Below are 26,100 nucleotides of genomic sequence, written 5' to 3'. Positions count from 1 at the left end.
GATTTGAATTTGGGGTATACAGACACTTGCACAAAATGGAGTGTATAAAAAAACCACCACTGGGATTGCATCAGTCGACAATCCATAGACCAAGTAATATATTAATCGGTTTTGTTTTGTTTTTTTTGTTGTTGTTGTTTTTTGGGGGTTGGGGGTGGGGGAATAATGTATCCTAAACGTATTCTAATAATATTTTGCTTCCAATATTTGTAATTAAAAATGATGAATTATTGGCTGTCATTAATTTTACATGAATTTTCTAGTGCATCCTCTTCTTTAATCTTAGGCATAGGGGGTAAAAATAGAATGTAGCCTACTTCCCCAAAAATTGATAGTTCAGTAAAGATCGAAGATATGGCATTGTTTTCATGTGTATGATTAATTGAAGCTTCCTATGAAACTTCCACACAATCGATGAAAATATGTAAAGCTTCTAACAAAACTATCTAATCAGCAAAATTAAAATAACCCTCAACAAACCCTGGGGATTCCGTTAAGTTTAATAATCATTTCTGATTGGATAATATACGCCAATGTTTATATCTAGAAATAGATTTTAGGTCACATGGCAGACTAATTTAAATAATTTCGAGAAATGCTTTTATTTGATTGGCCAAAAAAGTGGGTAATAAGACGTGTCTGTAGTATTTTGGTGGATTGATATTGGGAATCGATCAACAAGTTATTCAGTGAATATTGTATTTTCAAAGGATAAGATTTTCTGTGCATTGACGTTAGTTCCACTAGCAGTTGGATCAATTTTTATGGCTCTTTTGCAAGCTGACACACCGAAATAGCTAAATGTGAAGGGAGTAACATTTTTTGTAGCGCGGATGTATACTTGGTAAGGGTGTTATTTGGTTTAGACGGAGGATCTCCACTTGGCGAGACGGAGCGTTTGTGCGAACGAAACCACCTCTTCCCTACGGCAATCTGACCATCCCTCGAGGACATTCCAATTGGAAACCTCCCGGGACATCCGACCATGGACATTCTTTATGGACACGATCGAAAACTTGGAGACATGGATGAACCATGCATGTCAGATATCTTGGAAAACGACATGTTCCATTCAACAAACATGGTAAGTTCAGATATGATGAAACCCCCTATTCGGCCCACATCAACCTGCTAATATACCATATGTTCGTTGATTAATTCAATTATCCATCGATAATTATTTCCGTTTTTTGAACAGTATACTTATTTACTTACATTGTATTGACTTTTAGTTACATTTTTTGCTCCCAAGCATAATTTCATTTAGATGATCAAAATTTTTATGAACATGTGACAGCGGCATGACATCTTGTGAAGGGACACGCCCATTTACACTTATCCTGTTTAGTGGCTTGTCCCTTTCTCCCCCAAATATATTCTTTTAAGAATCATTTGAGCGGCACCTTTCTTTTCAGGTCTTTAGGGTGTTGTCTTTTCTAATTATCTCCCATGCTTGCAAATAAATATACTGAGTATGTATACTCATAATAATATACTGTGAATACAATACACTCAAAGTATGGTATAAAACCTAGAAATTTCTTTCAGAAATAGTATTTTTTAAAAGAATTTAATATTAGATACTCATAGATTTGATATCACACATTCATTTTGTTTTCTAATCCAAGTTACTAACAGACTCGAAACCATAATGTCACAACAACCACATGTTTGTATATACATATGTACTCAGTAATTAGGCCAACATATTGTGGGTTTTTTCTAACCATAAAATATTTTAATTAATCCTTTTGATGGTCAAGTACAATTGTTACACATCAACAATTATACTCAAAAGAAATTTTTGATGAATAAACAAATTTTAGTCTTTTATTGTACACACATATTGTTTATTATATGGGTTGCATATTCAAAAAGAAGGGGTAGCTGGTAAAACAAGCATGGCAGTTTTATTCTATTTATACATGACAAAGTTTAAAGGAAGCCATATCAGTTTTATGACGTACAGCATAAATAATGTTTTGATATATTTGAATAACAAGCCTAGTTTTTTCTTCCGGTAAAGTTCTCTACTGTCATTAGTTATAAATTTGTTTCATAATACAGGTTTTTGTTTTCCGCAAAAGGTGTGCATCAATAATCTTTTGTTTCCTTAAGTTTTATGCGGTATCAAAACCTATTTCAAAAGAATAATTAAGTGACAAATAAATGCTTCTCATTAATTATTGATTGAATGTTTAAGAATTTAAAAATTACTTTTGTAGTTTGTAATTTTAATTGTTGATTGTTAACGATATAGATCTAGAAGAAACATTTTGTAGTAAACACAAGGTAATATTTAAAAATGCCATTTTATACTATATTGATCAAAATGTTGTTTACAGTTCTATTAAAAAGATTCTGTTTAATATTCACTTATGTGAATAGGATATCCTGTTGAGTTGTGGAACAGGATCTTAATGTTTAAAAACATTCTCAACCTGTCATATTATAAAGAACAGGAAATTCATTATTTTCCGACAACCAAAGGAAAACAACTTTAAAAATATTCCACTGTCGCAGTCAAATGTATTATAGTTACACAACACTCACTGTCAAATGTATTCTTGTGTTACACAACAATGTATAATTCATCATACATGCAAACCTATTCACTTTAAAGGAGCTAAATCACTATTCTTTGGCACCTAGAAATGGACATAAATGGGTCGCAACGCATATGATAATGTAATATGAATGTATTTAAACTGATTTACATTCAATCATTTCTGTTTTTACTGTAATTTCTAATCAGTTATGTTTGGCGAACTATGCGAAGAGTCTGAATTGAATGGCAGTCTTTGCCGTCTGGTTATTCCAGTCTACACTGGTAATATTCTCCTTTATGGGATATGTTTAGCCTCGTTCATCTAGTCGCTTCATACAACTGGTGCTCGAAAGCATTCTGGTACACAATTCGTGTGCCAATTTTAAAATTTTCATTTTGTCTTAAATATTGGATCAGGAGCCCTTTATGTTTATTAAACATAAATTATGCAAGAGCTAAATCTGCCTTTTGCCATTCTTCTTTAGGCCTGAAATGTTATCTAAATTATTAATTAGACATTGATTAACTTATCCAGACCATAATCAACTCTCGATGTCATCGCTAGCCTGCGATATTTACTGGATTAGGATCCAATTCGCTGCTCAACCTTCATTCATGATTAAATCCCGAAATGGATAATTAAAACTACCGTATGTTTTTTATCGTACTGAATTTAGTAATGATGATCGAGGTTAAGCCAGAAATTCAATCGCTAAATTCTTGGTTCAGAGTGGATCAATTTGACTGAAATTTTCAGCAAATACACTTTACATTATCTAGTATTAAACTATTATATAGTGAGAACTGCCAGCTCTTTATCTAATCTCCCATAATGTATCTTTAACTCAAATTACAATATTGAACTTTTTGAGTATTTAGGGTTGATAAATCTATGAGAGTAAATCTGGCAGTGTTGGTCCAACATTTTATGACGTTTTCTAATTCTTAAGTATAGAATCTTAGAACTTCAAACTAGAGGCAATATGGCTTTATTTATTGTACATAATGCCCCAAAATAAGCCTAAATGTAAAAAAAACCGTTATAATCTATATCTAACCAGGTTATAAAAATATCCCATGGCAATATAGAATATAGACAATAGTAGATAGATTTGTCATATATAATAATAGATCATAGAAGTATATACTGGTACATGTAGTTCAGCCTCTCAGCTACTATCCAATTATATGATATGTAAAGATTAACAGCTAGTGTATATTGACTGTGCAAATACACATCTATAGCAGTTTGTAGTGTGTATATAGATTTTTTATATTATACCAAGGATATAAAGTAAGGGTTTTATATACCAGTTTACATGAATATATCATAGGTGTTTACTAGTGAGTCTTTGTAAATCCGCTGTAAACAACTGGGTTTATTGGCATCTCCTGTGAACTAGATAATTATTAGGTTTTTTTTACCTCTTCAAAATGAAAATATAAAGCATAATGAGAACATAAAAATTATAAGTGCATGAATAAATTTCATGTTTTGGTGGTTCGTGAAAGTGAAGTACAGGTAATCTTTTCTATTAAAAAAATCCCCCAAAACTAAAGGATGAAAATGAAAGATCGTAAAAAGCATAATAAAACACTGTAATGAATGACCTATATTAAGTATACTCTGGTTTATACTTGTACATACATGTATATGAATTATGAACTTTAAGCAGAATTTTCTGAATACAGATAAATATATTTGATTTAATTTTATGATTTTAGTGTACAAAATTGATAAGCCTCTATGGCTTTTATTGTTGAGCATACATGTATGAAAGTTTAATGATTGTGACATTTGCTTCTTAATTTATTTACATGTAGCCTACTTGTATATATGTTAGACATAATAATAAAATTGTATAGAGCAAGTAATAATGTGTGATTAATGTTCATTCACCATTTTTATACATGTTCATTGAAATGTGGTCATATACATAGTTGTCCCTGGAGGGAGATTCCGATCTTTCAAAGTTAACTTAAAGTCGACACACTACAGAAAAAAAAAGTCTGCAATATTTGAAATCCAGATATGTACATTGTTAACCCCTACATTTATCTATACTAATATTTGTGACTGTTGTTTGTCTGTTCAGGGTTGGTGGCTACAGTAGAGCTGGCCTGAGGCTCAAATTTGGTGTATATACATGTATAGGGGTAGCGCGAACTGGGGAGTAACATAGACCTGATGCGGTGGACTACCACTTCTGGTTTCAGAGTTACACTAATTTTGGTTCTGGGCCCCACCCGTGCAGGGCCGGGTCATCCAATAGTCATAAGTTTGTCAACTGAAAGACGCAGGTATCTAAGGCTATTTAATAAACAAAACCTGCACAGATTTTTTTAACTGACAGATTTTTCCTTGTGATAGATCTTCCAGAAAATCTTAAGTATGCAAGAATAAAATTACCACTAACATTAAGATTCCCTAAGCTGTTAATGAATTGGAAATCAACCCCCACATCAGTGACACCACCCAAAAAGACAGATTTTGGTTAATGACTCTATCCAAGGCCAATATCTTTCAACATACAGATACATTTATTAGACTTGGAGAAGATTCCCACTGCTATACATTATGGGAGATTAGATAAAGAGCTGGCAGTTCTCACTATAATAGTTAAAAACTAGATATATGTAAAAGGAATTTGCTGAAAATTGCAGTCAAATCGATCCAATCTGAACCGAGAATTTACCAATTGAATATCCGGCCTAGCCTCGATCATCATTACTAAAGTCGGTACGGTAAAAAAACATTTTCTCGATTATCTTATTCATGATTTAATCATGAATGAAAGTTGAGCAGCAAATCGTATCCTAATCCAGTAAATATCACAGGCTAGCAATGACATTGAAGAGTTGATTATGGTCTGGATAAGTTAATTAATGTCTAATTAATAATTTTAGATAACATTTCGGGCCTAAAGAAAGACCTGCAAATAGACAGATTTAGCTCTTGCATTATTTATGTTTAAGTGTCACTGACATTCAAAGACTTCTGTCTATTCCGAAATCCATACTCCCCTATACTTGAGTTGTTAATAAACAGCCTTGACATTATCACACATAATAAAACCATTAAGTTGTAAATACTTTCTCTTTCATCAGATTTAATTAGAGTAAAAAAAGCTAGTGTTTATATTCTAAATTAGTCTGGAGGTTTTGTCAACAATGGCACCCAGTCAGTCAGTAAATAATCTGAGATGTAAATAGTAAACAATAGTCTTTCATTACATGTATGTTAATCTGTGGAGTATCTGTCTATTTACTACAGCACAGAAGTCTTTATTCATCAACATGTATAGTAAACAACACATTTTTAAAAGTTATTTTATTAACATAACTTTATTCTAGCATCGTTAAAAATGGTCGCTGTTTATTTATTTTTTCATATCATCAGCATCTCATATATATTCTTGATTGTCTTTTATTCTATACAAATTGCTGTTTAATTAAATGTTCCTACATATCTGTTATAGTTTAATCTGTTCAAATATTAGATTCTTTTCTGATAAATTACAAAGAGATGAATGAATTATTGTTCCATTCAAATATAGCTTCAGTTCAAATAAGACACACCCATGACAGACCTGATATATTGAAAGTACTACTATCAGTAATAGTTATTGGAGAATTGATTGTATCTGGCATTGTCATTTTGTTAGGACATACTTCCAGACACATTTTACATCAAATAAATGTTAAAATGGAGCCGTTACGAATGACTCACTCAGATTGTAACATGCTTGTACGTATGAAGCTGGCTAAACTGTCGTTATCACACTATAAATGTATGCACTTTTAAGTCTATTTATTGATTAAAATATATTTTCGGATAAAAACCAATTTTCATGAGTTGGTGAATTAATTATGCGAAAAGGGACATTTATTTAAATGATTATTGTATGGTTGAGTTGGTTTTTGTAAATTAGGGTCTTGAGATTTCCTTGTAACAACTAAGTTATTGTAGAAAGTGATCTTTTACATACATGTAGATAACAATGTTATGTCAGTGTTTATATTTGTCTAGAAGGATTATAACATCTATGTCATTTAGTAGATAAAATAATAATATGTATGATAAAATCACTGTTAAATAACATCATAAAACTTTATTTTGATTTCCTCTGTTGTATTACCTTGATTGGCATGTTGTGACAATCTAGTCTTTAGTAATCGAGATGGGAGATTCCAGTAGGTGTTATAATAAATGACCAAGTAATTACTGTGTCAAGAAAAGAAGGTGTGAATAAAAGAATACCTGGCTCTCATTGGTTAATTATGGCAACTGCTTCTGTACATGTAGTATATGGAATGTCTGATTGATGGGGACTATTGTTTTGATTAATGAAGCCATATTGTTGATCATTGAGCTTTTCCTATTCTTCAGTAATCAAGGCTACCAATCAGATAGATAGTAAAAAATCAATTGTTCTTTTTTATTTATTGTTTCACCTTGGTAGAAAGTGTCTTACATGACATGAAGACAGTGATGGTGGCTGGTCTATAAGTAAAGAAAATGTCCGATTACAGATCATAATTACTAGAATTTTCAACTGAACATGTTTATGAGAGTCCACTGAACTCTGTTTTTGGATTGGGCCTGTTTGTACATCTTTGGATTATTAGCTCAAACTGAAAGTTTTCATAATTTAAAATACGCTCATTATGGATGATGAAAATGAAGAAATGAATTTTAATTTTATGGAAAATTTGATCAAGGTAAGAAATCTGCTCATTGATTAAATGTAGGCCTACCATATTCATGTAGGTTCCATTACAATGCATCACTATCTAGAGATAAAATCAACTACATGTGTAGCTATCAAAGATAAACCAACCAATAGCAGTGGAATTTGGAATTACATGCATTGCTAGTTCTGTACTGTCTTGAACCTCAGTTTGTTGACGCGGCCAAGTTGTATAAAAGCATGTGCATTCTACCCACTTAGTTTGCTTCCCTATTCCTACAATTTTGAAGAATTGGTGTTTGTAAACAGCCCGTTCTTCCCCTCAGATATTTCCATGGTGTGCAGTATTTGTTTTTATTTGAAAAGGAATTTTAATGGAAGGCAGTCTGTGGAGATAATGAATATTTTATGAAGATTTGATTACTTTGTAATAAGAAAATCCCTAGCTTTGTCAATACACAGGCCTAATGTGATATGAACGTGACCCCAGGCTTCAAGATCTATCTTGTTATAGCTTAACAGTTAATCAAAATAATAGTGTTTCATGTATCATTATCCCTGGTTATTTTTGCTCCATTTGAATTTTCTCCCTTTTTGCGATAGTCAAAAAAATTGTTTGAAATATTTGAATACAAATATAGTGGTGTATACTGTGTACATGGACATTAGAAAAATTTCCTTGATAGATTATAATAATCATCCGATTTTATCAGTTGCCTAATTCCAGATAGATCATAAATGAACCTTTAACCTATATTAATGATGCATATTTTGCTCAAATGAAGGATACTGACCTTTGATTTGTAGTGGACTTTGTTATTATTTAATAGGTGACCAGCATTGATTACATTTTAAACATCATGTTTCTATCTGATATTTATAACAATCTTTAAAAACTTTCAATATATTATCAATTATATACATGTAGTAGTGGCATACTGTTACAAGTGTCATCATTGACATTTTGATAGGCCTGTTTGAGAGTTCAGAGGTCATGTTTTCAGTCAATTAGTGCATGCTAGATATCTGTAATTAGTTATAAATAAGTTTGAATATGATTATGAGATCTGGAATATAATGTTTTAATAGTCCGATTACACTTTCTGTACACTTGTATGTATTGAAAGCAAAGTTTTAAAATGATTCAATATTGGTAATTTTACATGTACATATACATCCTCCTTTAAATGAAATGGGGTTTAACATTTGCACGAACCCAGCTAATTAAGATCAGTATAAGGCAAAGTGGTCTGATCTGAGGAAAAGCTTGTCCAGACAGCAATGCAACGACCATTTTACATGTGTTTGGATTTCTAACTATCTGGGGTTCTTTAACATGTAAGCTTACATGACCTCCTTTTTGTACCATCCACATAACTAGATGCTTTTACTTGCCAGGCCTACCACCCAGCAATGTTGGCAGTAGGCAACCAGATTGTGAACCCACGCCATTTGTTACTGAGTCCAAACATTAAAATAAGGAAACCAGACAGAATTTGATTTGAAACAATGTTTAAACCTACAAGACTTGATAGAAACAAACCCAATCCCAGTAATTGTATTGTTTCTTCCAAAAGAAGAGCAATATTGATTACTCTGCCTTTGAAATAAAAAAAAATTTAGAGAAAATTTAATAGAAATTTTCTTTTGACATGGTGTTGACCTTTTTAAATACAATTGAAATGTCTGTTCGAATAATTGTGAAATGATTTCTGATAAACTCCCAACTTTCTGACTTTCAAGTGGAATAAATGTGTCACAGCTTGAGAATATATTAAGACCAAACTATAAAAAAAATTTGGTTGACATCTGGAAGAATATTGATTGATATATAAGCTTATAGACCCAGGGAATAGCTACCATTTTGTTTTAACCATGGTAAATACCTATACGGGTATCATATAATAAAGAGACAATGCATAGCAAAACTTAAACGTCTTTTGTCAAAATGATCAATTTTGATGAATTATTTTCAAAAGAGATTCTTTCCATCTCTTATTTAATGTTACATGTATACATGTTTGTTTGGAGAATAATTGTTCAACACAAAGTATACTTCGAGACGTATTTATTCTGCTTCCTTTCCATTTAATAAAATTAAAAATGTTTATTTAGTCTTTGTGTGTATAACAGATGTGAAACGGAGTAGAACCACATTACAAAACAGTATACTAGTTTTTGGATATGGAGGTAATTTAGGGCAGAGATCTATTCTCGAAGCATAAAGTAGATGGATCTTCGTGTGCAGAATGTTGTTCTAAAGGGGAATTAGAGGATCCATTTAACGATTACTATACATGGATGTAAATATAGTTTATTAGATTTTAATTTTAGATAAACTATTATATTCTCCTTTAACATTGCATGTTGGTTGTATACATGTATTAGAGTAGTAATGATTGAATGAATAAATGAGATTCTGATTTCTTTAAGTGTAGTAAACAATGGTCAGAGGTTGTCAACAGCTTGACCAATACTTTATCCCACTACTAATATAACTACAACAGCTGACCACTGGATAATGTAAATGGATGGCAATTTATAAATGCACAGTCTGTACCCCAGGGTCATCTGTATTACTACCATGGACATGCAAACAGCTGGGGAAATAAAACACCACATACCCTCTGATTATTTAGAGATAATTATTCCAGCAGATTGGGTAAAAGATTATTTTTGGCATTTTGCCTGTCCTTGTCTATAAGTCAGACATAAAATGCTGTTTATATGTTTGGTTATTAAAACATTTAATAACAGGATTTAAGAATGATTAAAAAAATAAAAATTATGGTATGGCGAAAACTGCATGTGATTAAATGGTAAAACTGATATGATTAAAATTTCAAAATAGTCTTGTGATCGAATGATATTCATGTTGGTGCATGATTTTACTCCATGGTTATTAACAATGTTTATCTGATTGCTCAAGAACAACATAAGTATCATATAACTACACATTTGTAATGGTTATCCTTGACAACCAGATCTACATAATTTATCATATCTGTGCTTAATACATACTGTTTTACATGACAAGGTTTTAATTTTAACTATTTGTTCAACACTAACAGGGTAGCAGACCTACAGAACAATATTTGTCAAAATATATTTTTAAAAAACTGTTCCAAAATGATTAATCTCTGTTAAAAATGAAATATTTTGGCAGTGAATTTTATTAATGATATTGAAATTTGTCAGAAATTAAATATGATGTCCCACTCGTCTAAGATAATAAATGCAGGCATAGTAGCATCGGTTAGTTTGATAATAGCATCATTCACAACTTCACAGTTGGTTGCTGGTCTAAACAACAATTGTCCCAACTTTATGACTAAGATCACAGACATGCATGTATTTGATTTTCATGTGTGAACCCCCCCTCCATAAACCTGGTTATTGTATTCCATAGAATTGAGTCCAGTGGACTGGTGTACATGTATATATATATTCATTATTTCCACAGAGTTTTCTGTGGTTCTTATCAACACCCACTGTGGTAAATTTTCATGTTTTTACATGTTGACTTAAGAACAAGTGGTACATGTATATTCTTTCATTATTTACTTTATAGTATGTAATCTGATATGTGAACCACTTGTAAACAGATCCACTAGTATGTAAAAAGTAGACCATAGTTTGGACTTTGGTTAAATACTCTCTGTTTACTTTGAACATTAGTATCTTGTTTATCTCTTATGTTGGTACATGTACATGTGTAGTGCGACTTAGATAGGGACATTGTGAATAGCTCTAAGAATGGAATGGTTTTACAGGCACCAAAACCACTATATCTTCAGATTCTCACTCCAAGAGATTAGAAAAACAGGCCACCTAACACAGTTTCAGTGATTTATATTAACCCTTGAACTCTCATGACCTAGCTTGACCCTTTTATATTAGATTTATTTACAGAGCACAGTATTTGGTTTTGCTGCTGTTTCTGATATCCTCAAAAACATAAGATTGGGTGGACAATCCATAATTTATTAGACTTACATGTGGCTATTGTTTGTTCTAATCTAGGTAAATAAAGCTGTGGATTTTGTAGTATACAAACAAAGCTAAATTCTCCATTATCATAAACCTTATACATGTAAGGTCCCTGCTATAATTAACTAGGTGAATTTAAACTTGTAGAACCTACATCTGATAATGAAGTCAACCTGAATAATTGAATGATGACCTAAAGAGAATTGATAGAGTATTAACTTGTTATAAATTGTTTTACTCATGGATGTACCATAAATGTATGGTTGTTATTCATTATTGATCATTGCTTGATAAAGATACCTGTAACCGTATTGAAATGTTGCATGTAATAAACCAAGAAGTAGTAAATTCATAAAGTTGTGTTATTATGAATAACTTATTTGATAGGACTGACTATAAGTTATATATATAGCAGGTTTTGTTTGTCCTTAAAAATGTTTATAGGTGTCTGACTTTTAAACTACCATACAATCTAATCTAATGTCTGTAACAATTTACTCTTGTATATTTTAATGTACATTATGCCACTTTGTATTATGGGGATCTATTCAATTTGTCTTTTGGGTTTTGTATTTTGACTGCTGGTTAGAATCGATTTTGCTTGTGGGTGTTGTATAAGTTGGGAGCACAATTTTTTAAAATGTTTTTAAATTGGGATATTTGTTAATTTAAGCCAGTTATTGGGCATGGCTAATAATGACCCAATGGTCTTGCCACTTAATACTTGTATGACACCGAAGCTTAACTTTTAGCGTAGCAAAAACATGAAAGTGTGCTTTTTAAATAGTTCTTTTAGTAAACATTTTTGTAAGCATATTTTCAACAGGGTGTAACTCAGAAGTAGAATGACCACATGTGAAACATTTAAGTATACAGAAGAATTATCAACTTATTTCTTTACAGGAATACATAAAGGTACACCCATGTGTGCTATTACACTAGACTACAACAAAAATACATGTATACAATATACATCATTCTTATAAGGTTTAATTCAATAATGTCCACATTGTATCCTCTGTTTAGACTACCAAATACTTGACATTTTACAAACGATGGATCTGCTCAACCATAACTGCATATGTGTAATACAGTTTAATATATTTATCTTTTGAGAATTACTTTATCTATTTTCATCCTCATTAAGTTTGAGAAAGCATTATTGTCAACATTTTATATTCATCATAAAAGGTTTGGGCAGCTCCTTAAACTCAGGACAGGAACGTTACCCAGAATGGTACATATAGATGCTATTGAAATGCATTAAAAGGGTAGAATGTTATAATTAATGTCTATGTTGTATATATTATATTATAATATTGTAATTATGGTAATGTTTATTGTAATGAAACATTGATAAACCTACACATATCATTAACCGGTCGTTGTTGTACATGTATATTTAACCAAACTATTGTAGGCGTCATTTTAACAAATTCGCAGACAATAGAATAAAAAAATCCTCACAGTATGGAATGAATTTATATGTCCACTGTGGAAGTTGAACGGGAAAAATGTTACTCTTAATAAACTAAAATAGACATGCCAAGCGTTTAAGAAATTTTGATAGGGGGGAAACTTACAATGATTACCATATGTTATTTATAGACATGTAAGTATACATATAGTAGACTACCGGGGGTCAATGAACACTGACAGTATACTTTTATGTTTTTTGAATATATCATTATAGGATGAAACAGATTTAGGACAGAATATACTTAAAACACATTTAAAAGAAGGGGTTATTTGTAACCACAGTAGGGTTAATTTACGAGGTCATTTTTTTTTTGTAAACACTGATTACAAATAATGCTGTACATATTAGAAATAACAATCACTTTTCTTCAGATAAGACAGATGGGCGTGGTAACTTGTAAATTATGTTTAAAATAGGGGAATACTCTTGCTACCAATTTCCTATGAAATATCTTAGAAAGGAAGACAGTCTTACTTAAACATAAACAGGATAGGCCTACACATATATGTACATCTATACAGACTATTAGGAAATTCAGATGTTATCATTCATTAGGTGCAGTTTTTGACCCTTGGCCTTGTAAACTGATTTATTCACACAATGTGCAGAAGTGAAAAGCATCTTTATATCGTTTGTTCAAGTTTATAACATAACAAAATGTTGTACCAAGTACTGACACAGTTATGTCAAATTTAATCGTCCTGTGAGAAGGTGACAATCTTTTGTTGAATAGGACAGAACAACTTTTGCGATTAAGTACATGAACCTCACGATTTCTCATTCAATTTGTATTGACATAAGAGGCGATGCAGGTTGATCATATAAAGATGTATGTTAACAAATGTAGGTTTTACATATACATATGTATACACATATTTCAATTTGAAAAGATTTTGGAATTCAGTTACACTTTCAAAATTGTCATACATGTATCTACTACTTAGCATTCAACTTGATTGAAGAAAGTTATGAATAGAATATTTCCTCCAATTTTGAGAAAGATTTATGAAAATTCAAAGCTGAACACCACTATGCTATTTTCAGATTCATATTGTATGGAATAAAGTATTTTCAGTTCTGTGGTACATGTAGTTTCTGCTAATTTTGGAATGTGTACCTTTTTTGCAAACAATTCATTATATACACCTACATATCCAAAACCAAACAAATTTCTGTGAAGGGTGTTATCTTTGATTAATACTGTTTAAACATATGTCCATATACTTATATAATGCTGAAAGAAAAACAGTAAATTGAATTGTTCCTTTAAAAAACAAAAAAACAATAATTTTGATTTAAGAAAACACCACAAGACGTATTTCTCAGTTTGAAAAATTCTTAACATCACTTAATTGAGTCTACAGATGTGTTAATATATCATATTACTTGAAACAAGTGTGAGAAAATACAGTATACTGTCACATGTATAGTCATATCTTATCATAATCTATCTATCTATCTACATAATATTTACTACTTGTTGATTTCATTCTTATCTATTTCACATGGTCATATTATTTAAAACAGAATCATAAAAATGACCACAATAAATATTATAGAGAAATAAAACATTGAATTGATACTTGTTGAATCTTGGATAAATAAGTTGTTTAATTTCTAGAATTATTTGCCCTTTCAGTGGTGTCTTTGTTTATCTATTTCCTTAACAAGATTATGTATTCAATTTTAGTCCTTTGGGGGGACTAACCGTGAAAACAGACTTAATACATATTTGGTTTAAGTGTAAACCTTAATACCATATTTGGTTTAAGTGTAAACCTTAATCCCATCTAACAGTGTTTATATTAAGGATTATTTAAATTGAATGGGGGAATTAAATAAAAAAAATGAAAAGGTTTTTATAAACATGAAATAACAATACTGGTACTAGAGAAAAGTAGATGGCTTTTTAAATATTGAATGTTTTTCTTATAAGAATTTTTGCATTTCTTTCACTTCAGGAACCCGATGCTTATATGGACAATGATTGGTTTAACAGTTTATTTGATGATCCTGTTTTGAATGACCGTATGATTACTGATGCTGCACAACCTCCTTGCATCAAATCAGAACATAGCTACTCAATAAATGATAATTCTAATGATGATTTAAATGTTAGCGATGGTAAGAAATTCTTAATTTATGGCTTGTCTTCATTAGCCCAGTACATGTAGGTGCAGAAAAATAGTATGTTAAACCCAATATCATTCATTCAGTAATTTATGGCAAAGCAGGAATACATGTCCTCAGTAAAGAGTGTATTACATTAGCATACTAGATATATACCGAAATTTGTCAAATAAAATAAAATTAAACTTTTAAATTAAATATAAATCTTTCTTAATAACTATATTGATACCTACTGTACCATTACCAAGTTATATGATTTAATATTTTCAGATATTGGAACAGATATTTTTGGTACATGTTCATCAAATGCAAACGATATATCATTCAAACACGAAAATGAAAGCATCACATTCAAAACGGAACCCGTTCAGGAAAAAGACCCATTACTTGTACCAGTTTCCATGGCTGCCGTAACATGTCAACCAACCATAATATTGGCACCCCAATCTCAGCAGACGTTAGTTGATACCACTCCTGATTATTCACAAATCTGTATAAAACAAGAACCAGTAGATGTGAGTGAGGATTCTATAGACATGAGTCCATCAGGTAACATTCCACCATATTATAATTCATATATACAACAGCATAGCCATCTTGGCCTACACAATAACTGGCTTGGCCTAAAAATTCTATGAATTAGACCCAAGTCAATAAAATGACAATTTTCTGGAATATGAAAAGCAGTGTTTCGGTTTAGATAAAATCAAAAGTATTAATGCCTATAGAACAATTTTTATTGTCAAATGTTTTTTAGTACATGTACATGCTATGCAAGCCTACTAGATGTTAATAATGGTTGTGCATTGTGAACCATAACATAATAGACATCTTGGACATCCTCGGGGCACTTATCTTGGCATTGATCATTGTCTGGTGTGAACATGCCTTCAGTCAGTACACCCATACTTCATTATATCAGTCAATCAAAACCATTGGAGCATGTCCATGAAGAGTGGAGCATTGTTTTATGTTTATTTGTCTACAATAACATTGTTAAACTCATCTCTAAAACCAGTACCCCACCCTTGTCTTGGATGTTTTCTTCAAGGGACAATAAAAGCCATGATTTATGGGTAATGAAGTGAAAGTCAATAAAATACATTTCTTTACAAATAAATCAATAAAAAATATATACATGTTTATACTTGACACAATGATTTATATATTATCTATTTAATTAATAGACAGGGTAGAATATAAACTTCCCAACATTATGCAACAGTATATCCAACAAACATAAATGTGAAAGTAAGGGGCCTAGCCCTTTATCATAAAAGCACCACAATAAACTGAATGCTGACATGGATACATAACTGTCAGCTACATGTACTTTAACCTGTCACCCTCACAAATAAGACCTCTGTCAGTGGTATCAGGTGTTCTAAAAAGAGTAAGCATATCTTGTCTTGTGCACTAGACTGTCACATCATGTACACGTAGCTATCATACTGATACCAGGCAAGTTTAAGAAGGTGTGATGCCCAACTTAATTTAGAAGCGGAGTAGCATTAGAAAGGATGCGTAGGCCAATATTGTGTGGGCATATTTCACTTTTTTATGACATCTTCTGTTCCAAATTCTTGTCAAATTGTTATCAAAACTGATGATTTAAAGAGTTTTAAGCCATACAGCTGTACATTTGTTATTTCAGACACCATAAGTGGCCATTTTAATGTCAGTTATAGTCAGTTTTTGTGGAAATGAATCCTTTCAATATCAGTGACAGTGATGACAAATAAAGACAGCATTTATTTTTACTACTTCAGTTTAAAATTTATGGTGCAGACCATTACATAAAATGTCAAGAATAGGGTTTTAAGGGGATTTGAATTGAAGGGTTTTGATATGACCACTTAATTGTTAGCTGCATAGCTTGAGGGCTTTTTGTTTGTTAGACATTTATCCTTCAAGCAGACACGCTTAGTTGCCATAAAGAAAGTGCAGAGATAATGTTCTAGGATAATGAAATTTTTATGGTTTTATTATTAAAGGGTGTGAAAATTTGGTTGAGATTTTATTAGGTTTAGATAAGTTTTAACTGTCATCTCATCTTGCCCAAATTTATACAATTACATGCACCATTGTTCTCCATGTAAATAAAATCATAAAAATTGCATTGTATGTTAATTTATTTTATTGTTATACAGTGGACTTAAATGTATTTTATTTTATTTTCAGCTATCAGTTACGACCCTGTAAATCTGCCTCCAACCCCCCCTAGTAGTGCTAGCAGTGATAGTGAAGGCAGCCTGAGTCCACAAAGATCAGCACCTTCCAGTCCCATACGACAAACACCAAATCGACATCATCATCAGACAATCACCACCTCTGAATCCAAAACTTTCACCCAACCTTTATTTCTTAATCCGGTAAGATGATAAAATATATACCCTACTTGGTGAAGGTAAAAAAAAAAACATGGCATGAAGTTCATTTTATAAAACGTCTTAATAATATTAATATCTTTGGCAAGAAACTTGTTTTTAAAATTAGAAATAGCATGAGATACATAAATAAAGTTGATGAATGCATGAAAGTACATGTATAACTTAATACAGTTTCTTAAGAAACGGTAGTTGACCTTGATACAGTATAAAATGCTATGTATACTCAAAGAACAATACCCTTGCTGTACTTTATGAACTGCCCATTCCTTCAGGCATTTGACTTTGTAATAAAAAGATACTTAATTGTCTGGTCCTCACTGCATCACTCTATAATATTATGACATTGTTGTGGTGTTTTGTGTTTGTGAAGTTTCTTTGACTTTATGTGATTGATATCTTTTGACCCCAGGCTTATGTTTTATATTTGCTATCACAAATTTGAATGAGAGGTTTGGTGAGATAGGTTGAGAATAATCTCCCTTGCCTCTGGGGCATAGTGACATGTGAGATATTGACTCATTAAAAACATGTTGATCTGTCAGTCAAATCAAAACCATACATGTCATTAAACTAATATTTCTTCTAAATTAATGGCATGAAGTTGCAACAGACATACACTACTAATTAGTATGATAGTTTACATTACAATTTTCATCTGTGCGCACTTTATCATAAGGTCTGTCATTGAGTCAACTAGCGGGGTTTCGATTCCCTGGTTGTATGTGACGAGTAGGGTCGCCTGTCCAACCTCATGGGTTTTCTCTGGGTCCTCCAGTTTCCTCCCACTGCTAAAGACCCCTACGCGCAAGTGAATGATTGAAATAAAAATTGAATCATGTGTTAGTCCCGAAATGACCTATTTTGTGTTGAGTGGATGTTAATCCCCATTTCTCTCTCTCTCAATTTTCATCTGCATAAATTATGTTAATAACCTTTTTACCTTGGAATTTATTTTAGCATCTTACCCTATTACAGATCCCACAATCTGGAGTGCTATTACTCTCTGAAGAAGAAAAGAGAACATTAATATCTGAGGGTTACCCCATCCCAGGAAAATTGCCACTTACAAAACAAGAGGAAAAGAATCTGAAAAAAATCCGTCGAAAAATAAAAAACAAGGTAAATTCCTTCAACTCTTTTTTATTTGCTAACAGATATAATTAGTATTGGTATGGTTAAATTTGTGTAAGAAATAATTATATTAATAAGTTCATACATAAAAAAATATTCTGATGGCCAGATACTGTCTCATCACTTAAAAAGGACTGTGTAAACTTATTTCAAAAAATAAACTCATAATCTTGCATTCATCTTTCCTTTGTTAAAGACTGAAAGCTCTATTAATTGTTTCCAACTGAATTCTGAAATGTCCATTTGGCTCAGTTATCCCTGAAAAATGTTATTTACAGTCATAAATGGCACTAGTCATTCGCAAATTGGCAACCTTGATATCAGGAAATGGTGACAATCGATTTGCCTTTATAAATTTTGAAGATCTTTAAATCCATTCTTCCGTTGATGACAATTATCCGATATCAACGAGAAAGAAATGGCAGAAATTATGCTCCAAGGAGATGCACAGACTAAGAGTAGCATTAACATAAAAAGTACAAAATCAGAATTGAATGAGATGATAATAAGTTATTGTTTGGAATTAAATTTGTATTCAGCTTAGTGTAAAGTTTAGATATGTAACACAGGAATTAGTATGTATGTAAATGAATTCCTGTAAAAAAAAAAAAAATAGCTAAGATAAATGTAGAACTTTGAAATGTGATGTTGTCATAAGTCACTGCCACACGAACTAAATAATTATAAACACAAAAATAAAAACCTCCAAAAATATGAATCAGATTTTTTCATGGTTTCTTTGAGAACCAGAATATTTGTTTGTGTGGCCAACAGATGTAAATTCTGGAGTCAAATTGTGAAGAGAGTTCATGTCACTGAGTTATCTAACAAAGGGATATAACTCCAATTTAAATCTTAAGCATGTAATCTTCAATTTGTATTTTATTTTAGATTTCAGCTCAAGAAAGTAGAAGAAAAAAGAAAGAATATTTAGAAACTTTAGAAAAAAGGTAGAAAATTATCTGTTCACAATTTCATTTTATACAAGATGAATCATGCTTTCTTTCTATGGACATAGTTTTCACACTATAATTTATATTCATATTGATTGTCTTTTGGATTTTTTTTTTTTAGAGTGGAAGCTTATAACCAAGAAAACACAGAATTAAAACGAAAGATGGATTCTTTAGAAAATAATAACAGATCGTTATTAAGTCAATTACACAAACTACAGGCCTTAGTTGGCAAAACCTCCGCAACACAAACTGGAACAGTGCTAATGGTAGGTCTTATGATTCTACCATTTCTAATTCTCACAAAACTTTCGGTTCACGGTCTGCACCTATATCATTTAATGCACTTCACAATTTATTTGGTTACTTCATATCATTGGTGGGCGTTATTCTATTTCTTAAACCGCTAATCATTTTTATGGCTAACATCAAATTATTCTGTTTAAAATAATGTCTCTCACAAAATCACTATTCTTTATAAAAAATTATTCAAAATGAAAAACATGTTCACATTTCAATGAAGAATGCTGAAATAAACTGAAATTATAATAGTTATTTATTATATTTCATTTTGAATTTTTTTGAAACCTAATATTTTTTCATTGACAAAATTTCATGGTGACAGAGCTATCCATATCCTAGGAACTGCAGCTTATGAAACAATCCCTACAGCCATATATACATTTATCATACTTAACAAAATTATCATCATCATAAATATATTATATACTAGGTGCATGTCTATATTCCGATTCTTATATGACAATCCATATACTCATTTTATAATTTAATAAATATCAATTTGATCTATTTATATGTTATAAAATTCTAATCTTTAAGCTAATAAATTAAGCTTACCTGTAGTTCTAATGCAAACAAAATCTATTAGATCCAGATGAATTAATTTTTATAAACCTTACAACATATTTATATTCTTGCGTGCTTTTAATTGGATATGGAAATTGGAAAAGAAATAGGATTTTTTTCTAAATTTTATTTTAGGACTATTTGCATATAGATTTTTAATTTATAAAATGAGTATGATACAAAACAGTCTCTTTTTTTTTGTTTGATAAGTTAATTATCTCTACTTTATATGCTTTTTCCCTTTCCATTAAATTATCTACTTTGGATTGTCATATTATAAGCATCTGAACAATATCTTTTTAAAGAAGTCTATAAACAAAACAGAGCTAATTGACATTTAAATTTAAATAAGTTAAATTTGAAATATAAGTATAAAATGTTTAGTTACATTAGACAAAAATGGCAGAAATTTTCTTCGTATGCTGCAGGTCCTTGTATTGTGTTTTGCCGTCTTCCTTGGCGGTTGGTCATCTACATCATTGAATGTGGGTTACTCTTTGGGTCCGCACGTTCCTTCCTTCTTGGCCAAACCAAGTGTTGTGGTACCATCACCAGCCATGAAACCATCTATAGCTAGGGCTCAAGTAGATGATTATTCTACGCCGAACTGTAAGTGTGGAGCACATGGTATATCAACTTGTGATCATCGCTTAGTTTTCACATATTTTAAACCCGAAGAAGACTGTTATTCGTTGACTCGTGCAACAAAATCTATTTCGAATTATTTATAAATTAGGAGAAAAAATGGAGAATTGTACATGTACAGTTCAAAGTTCAAGCATATAGTCTGATCACTGTTACATGCATTACTTGAAGATATAGATCTACTGTCTTCATTAATTGCATAGTGATGCTTATAGAATTTATTAATCAACTTTATCTGCCATTAAACTATTTCTAAAACGATAAATCTTATGTTGGTCTTAGAGAATCTATTACAAGATTCTCCTATCTTCAGGTTTAAAATCTGTATACTTATAATGATGGTCACTGGTTTTTAATGTAGATTAGTTATTTGTTGTCTAACAAACTATAATATACTTAGATCATATTATAAACTAAAATTGGTATTTTTTTAAAAATAAAAGCCTTTAAATTTGATAAATGTTTTAGTATCGATTAGATTTTTGTTTTATCCTGTTCACACGTCACAATTGCACATAGAGTTTAAATGAATTATGTGATCAGTATTTCTGACAATTTATAAATGTATAGGTTAATAATTTTATTTCTTTTCTATTTTTATCATAGTGAAATCCAGAGTATTAATGTCGTTAAAAGATGAAAATGAAGATGGGGTAGAGGACTCGATTCCGTCGGTATTATGGGAACGACAGATTTGGTGTGCAGCAAACGAAGATATAAGTAAATTAGCTGATCGCGAAGTCCGACCGGAATCTGATAAAGACTTTCAGGTCCAAGAACTAAGAGATGGTGCTAATCTAGGACCTTCTGCCCCAAATGTGGTTACTATGACTAAAGAAGTTGAGATTGGCAAAAAGAATGAAACAGCCACCTATAACCAGGATTACCAAGCGACGATGCATCCCGATATCGCAGTAGCACCAGGTGATATCCTCTCAGTTAAAGCTGGTGGGAATCTTACTGTTGATATTGAAACAGCCTAGAGAAAGATAGACAGCCATAGCTGTGCATTTACCCATGCATTTGTTACATTGTCTCATTGGTGGTGGTTACATAATTTATCATTATCCAGTCTCTTTAACTTTCATTTATATATTTAGAGGACCAATCATTATCAAGCTTGCATATTTGCTCACTTTGCATGATAAATGAAATAAACAAAAATTGGATTCATATTTTAATTGATAATGTTATCAGTTCATATTTTCCTATCTCTCTTGTCAATGGTAGCCAATTAATACATAGCTAATACTCATTGTGATAACTGTAAATTATATAAAATAAATTATAGATTGTATTCATATTAACATAACTACGTATATTATACCATTGCAAAAGGAACAAACCATACATATAATAATATATTTATAATGATATAGAAGCATTAAAATGATTATTTCATTAAGGCCATAAATTTATCTAAATTATTTTTTTTTGTCTTTAAATACTGAAGACATTTTTTTTCTCGTTTTTTTATCATATCATTTTATCATGAACCTCTTTAAGTTACACTAAACTCCCATATTGTTCTTGTTGTTGATTATTTTAAAGGGAGATAACCAACCAATGTGCTAATGTTCAGACTTTAACTCCACGTCAAAATATTCACGTCTGATAGGTTGACTGAAGTGGTTTTAATTTTGTTGTTTTTGTATATATTCTTAGTATTCTCCCTAGGTGGGAAAAAGGGGAAATATTTTTATTATGAGGTCAATTTATGATTTTTGTTTAAGAAAATATTTTATTTTTCTTGCATGACAAGCAGCAATCTAAACATGTAATATATATCCTATTATTTGTTTGGGTGAAAGCTTTTTAAAGTGACACACACTACTTAGTTTTAAACCTCTTCATAAAATATCTTTAAATCTACATAAAACCGAGAGCTTTAAATGATTTATCTTATTGTTAGTGTTAATGATCAAGATACCTTTAGGTGTGTTACTAAGATACATAGGTATCATTTTAATTTCAGAGGATATAATAATATATTATGATAGATATCTATTGTTTTTTTTCTGATCAGGGCATTGTCTTACTTGTAGATGTAAAAGACACAGCATTAATTCTTAAATTGATAGTAAATGTATTTATTTTATTTCATAGCAAGACACCTGACGACATCTTATATTTAGTAAGATAGGAAATATTTTTTATAAAATAGATTGTGTTCACTTTATTAGCGATCACCCTATCACTAGTCACTATAAAGTATAATAATATAATTATTATCAATTATTATAATTGTACATACATTAATATATATTATATTATATATTGTATAAGGCATCAGCCAGATATGGCGAAAGAATTGTATTATATATTTTTGCTTGTTGATCGTCTCTTTACTCTGGTTGTGGGTTCACTATGGCCTTAATGGGAATACAGAAATGGTGATCTACAAGACTGTTGATTCTTGAATGCAAAAGTGTCTGAGGTATAAAATCTTTATTGTATACCCAGACTAATGTACAAAGTATTTGCAGCTACGAAAAATAAACTTATATTATATAAAGATTTGATTTCAAGACTGTTTCATTTGTACGTCAACATGTATAATTGAATTGAAGCTTTAGATGGTTAAAATGCATTTAATATAGGTTATGGGTTCTGGCTGCGGACTCCGGAGAATGGGTTGGGCTTTGGTGTCCGATTAAACAACTGTACCTTATGTTGCATCAGTATAGCTATAGATAAATCTTGGCTTGAACAGACTGTCTTTTATCTGGTTTAATCCATCAGGTAATAAGGATTAAGTGGAGATTAAATTAAGTGATAATGAATTAAAGGATTGATTCTTGTTATGGCTGACCTGCAATAGACCTATAGTTGAAAAGGGTGGGTTAAATTTCTCTTAACGAAATAAAATGAAATGGGGTTTAAAGTCCTACTGTTCTGCTCCGACTGAGCTAATGAAGCCATATATTGTGCTATGAGGGAATTTTGCCCGGACAGCGGCACTACAGACAGCCTACTCTTATATCGAGTTCCATATGCCAAGGCATCTTTTGCGTGCACGCCAATGTGTACATGGGGCCTCATTTTTTTGTCCCATCTGAACGACAATACGTTACATGTGCCTGGCCCTTTATTCTGTACCACTGACAAGGTGGAACCACGTCGGAAAATCCTGATGAACTTTCTTGGCCAATGCAGGGATCGAACACCAGACCTCCAGGTTAACGAGCCAACGTTTTACTCGCTGAGCCACCGTGGCTCCGAGTTCTCTTAACAATGACACTGTTTCATTAGAACATGGTTTGGTGGCCGAGTGTTATAATGCAAGTACTGTCATATATGTACAAGTGGTCAGACCGATCCCAAGGTTGTTTGCAACAAACTGACAATCTTGTGGGCTTTTTTGTTCTTGTTGCTTTCCACTGCTAAAAACATATGCGCTTAGGCAAATTATGTAAGTTGATCCCAAACTCAGTTCACTCAATTATGTGGAATGGATGCTGAATTAATTTAATCAAAGGTGTAAATATGGCCATGGGATATTATTATTGGTCTTTACAGAATTATAAACCATCTGTTTTGAAGGTTTTTATATGTCCACATGCAAATTGTTGTCGCCCCTATCCGTCTGTCCACATTTTGTTTGTGGATATGCTACAGGTTACAATTTTTATACGATTTTGACGAAAAATGAAGTAAAGGTTTGTATCCCAGAGATCTTGATTCCTTTCGATATTGGCATGGATTATGCCCCCTGATAAAGCATGTTTTATCTTGTGGACACTCTAGAGGTCACAATTTCATCGGATTTTGATGAAACTTGAAATAAATGTTTATTTCCCTTACGATATTTGTGCATATTTTTACCTGAACTTCCTGGATTATGGCCCCTGATTGTACGGAAAATCACATTTCTAGCTTGTGATTCCTCTAGAGGTCACAAATTATATCTGATTTTAAAAACCGTTCAAATGTAGCACCATTACAAACTAATGATGGTTGAGAATCAGACAAACACCGTCCGACAAAATCGCTACTCCTTGTACGCAAATAGTGTAAACGTATGTAATACCAAGGTTGTGGACCCTCTTAGAGGTCACAATTTTTATCCAATTTTGATGAAACTTAAAATATATGTTTATATCCCAAAGATCTTGGTTCCTTTTGATATTGTCGCATGTCAGACCATAACATCCTGGATTTATGGCCATGATTGTACGAAAAATCCCATTTGTAGCTTGTTCTGTCATCTTTTGCAAAATGTGGGCATATTATACATTATAATTACATATTTTTAATAGGGGAGAAAAACTATTGCACACATAACACCACATTCTACGGAAGCATATAGGAGTCCAACAAAATTTTGTAAATGGTCTTGAGATTCTACAATCCTGTGCTACTTTCTCGAAATCCTGTGATCACCTGGTAATTTTCTCGAGATCTCAATTTAATTTCTCAAGATACCCTAATAATTTTCATGGGATAGTTCCATCCTGATTTAACGATTTTGAGAAATCGAGCAAATGTTCTCGAGATCTTGACATCCTGTGTAAATTTTCCCGAGATCTCAAGTTAATATTGTCGAGATCTTTACGACATATGATAATGTCCCCATATCTACAGTTTTCCCAAAACCTTATGGCTATGAAAACCCTATATGTGATATATCACAAGCCTTACCTTCATTAAATGTCAAATTTTGGCGACCATTTTTGAAATCGGACAGAACCGCAACCGAAAAGGACGTCACAGAAGTGACATAATCTCAAAATCTTCTGCAGTGACAAATGTTGCCTCAGAAACAACCTGTCCCCAAATATCGTTCTGATTGTGACACCCCTACCTAAATGTTTACTAAGTTGGTACCCTGCCTCGCCAACATTCAACATTTTAAATTTGACAGTCTACTCAAGACTTTTGTTGAGTTTGCGGCCACCGCAGCTGTACAGAGAGGGCCACTGAGCATATTTATTTATGCCAAATGAATAACTTAAAAAGACCACACATATAATTTGGCTAAAATTACTCTGAACATGATTTGGTAGTAAACTTATTACATAAATCTTGATAAAAAATGCGAAAACGTTGCTTTTTCAGAATAATCTGTTGATTTGGAAAATATACGATTCATTCAACAACAAGTATCATATAGCAACAGATGTAGAATTTTCTTGTGAACATGTGAGCCATTTTCCATATCCATAGGTCAATCTGTTCAGTAGTTATGAAGGTTTCCCTGACACTCAATTTCAATGAAAGCATGGCAGCAATTTTTAAAGACTGGCGCCAAAATGTCATTTAGCTGATCTGGAAA

General features: G+C 31.7%; 1 protein-coding gene across 3 annotated transcripts; it reads left to right on the top strand.

Annotated features, from left to right (window-relative positions):
* The first annotated feature begins 660 nt into the window (after positions 1 to 660).
* Positions 661 to 23,342, top strand: LOC126809740 (cyclic AMP-responsive element-binding protein 3-like protein 2). Of its 3 annotated transcripts, none has more exons than XM_050534489.1 (9): positions 668 to 1,084; positions 14,671 to 14,833; positions 15,110 to 15,388; positions 17,021 to 17,211; positions 18,187 to 18,348; positions 19,252 to 19,310; positions 19,435 to 19,582; positions 20,609 to 20,789; positions 21,432 to 23,342. In XM_050534489.1, exons 1-9 carry the CDS (start codon positions 986 to 988, stop codon positions 21,806 to 21,808), a joined length of 1,659 nt encoding a protein of 552 aa, XP_050390446.1. In that variant the 5' UTR covers positions 668 to 985; the 3' UTR covers positions 21,809 to 23,342. The 3 variants fall into 3 exon arrangements, with proteins under 3 accessions (XP_050390448.1, XP_050390446.1, XP_050390447.1); XM_050534490.1 differs by having other exon boundaries at positions 671 to 1,084; positions 18,205 to 18,348; XM_050534491.2 differs by lacking the exon at positions 20,609 to 20,789 and having other exon boundaries at positions 661 to 1,084; positions 21,432 to 21,572.
* The last annotated feature ends 2,758 nt before the right edge of the window (positions 23,343 to 26,100 follow it).

The sequence above is a fragment of the Patella vulgata genome, chromosome 2, assembly GCF_932274485.2.
Source record: "Patella vulgata chromosome 2, xgPatVulg1.2, whole genome shotgun sequence".
Lineage (NCBI taxonomy): Eukaryota > Metazoa > Mollusca > Gastropoda > Patellidae > Patella > Patella vulgata.
The sequence above is the reverse complement of the archived record's forward strand: the minus strand, read 5'-3'. Positions and strand labels throughout refer to the sequence as shown.

What these genes read in the sequence shown, in the direction of transcription:
- LOC126809740 (XM_050534489.1), top strand. Translation starts at nt 986, where the DNA reads ATGGACATTCTTTATGGACACGATCGAAAACTTGGAGACATGGATGAA. An exon ending in TGTTCCATTCAACAAACATG is followed by an intron (nt 1,085 to 14,670) that starts GTAAGTTCAGAT and finishes CTTTCACTTCAG; the next exon opens with GAACCCGATGCTTATATGGA. An exon ending in AACCTTTATTTCTTAATCCG is followed by an intron (nt 17,212 to 18,186) that starts GTAAGATGATAA and finishes AATTTATTTTAG; the next exon opens with CATCTTACCCTATTACAGAT.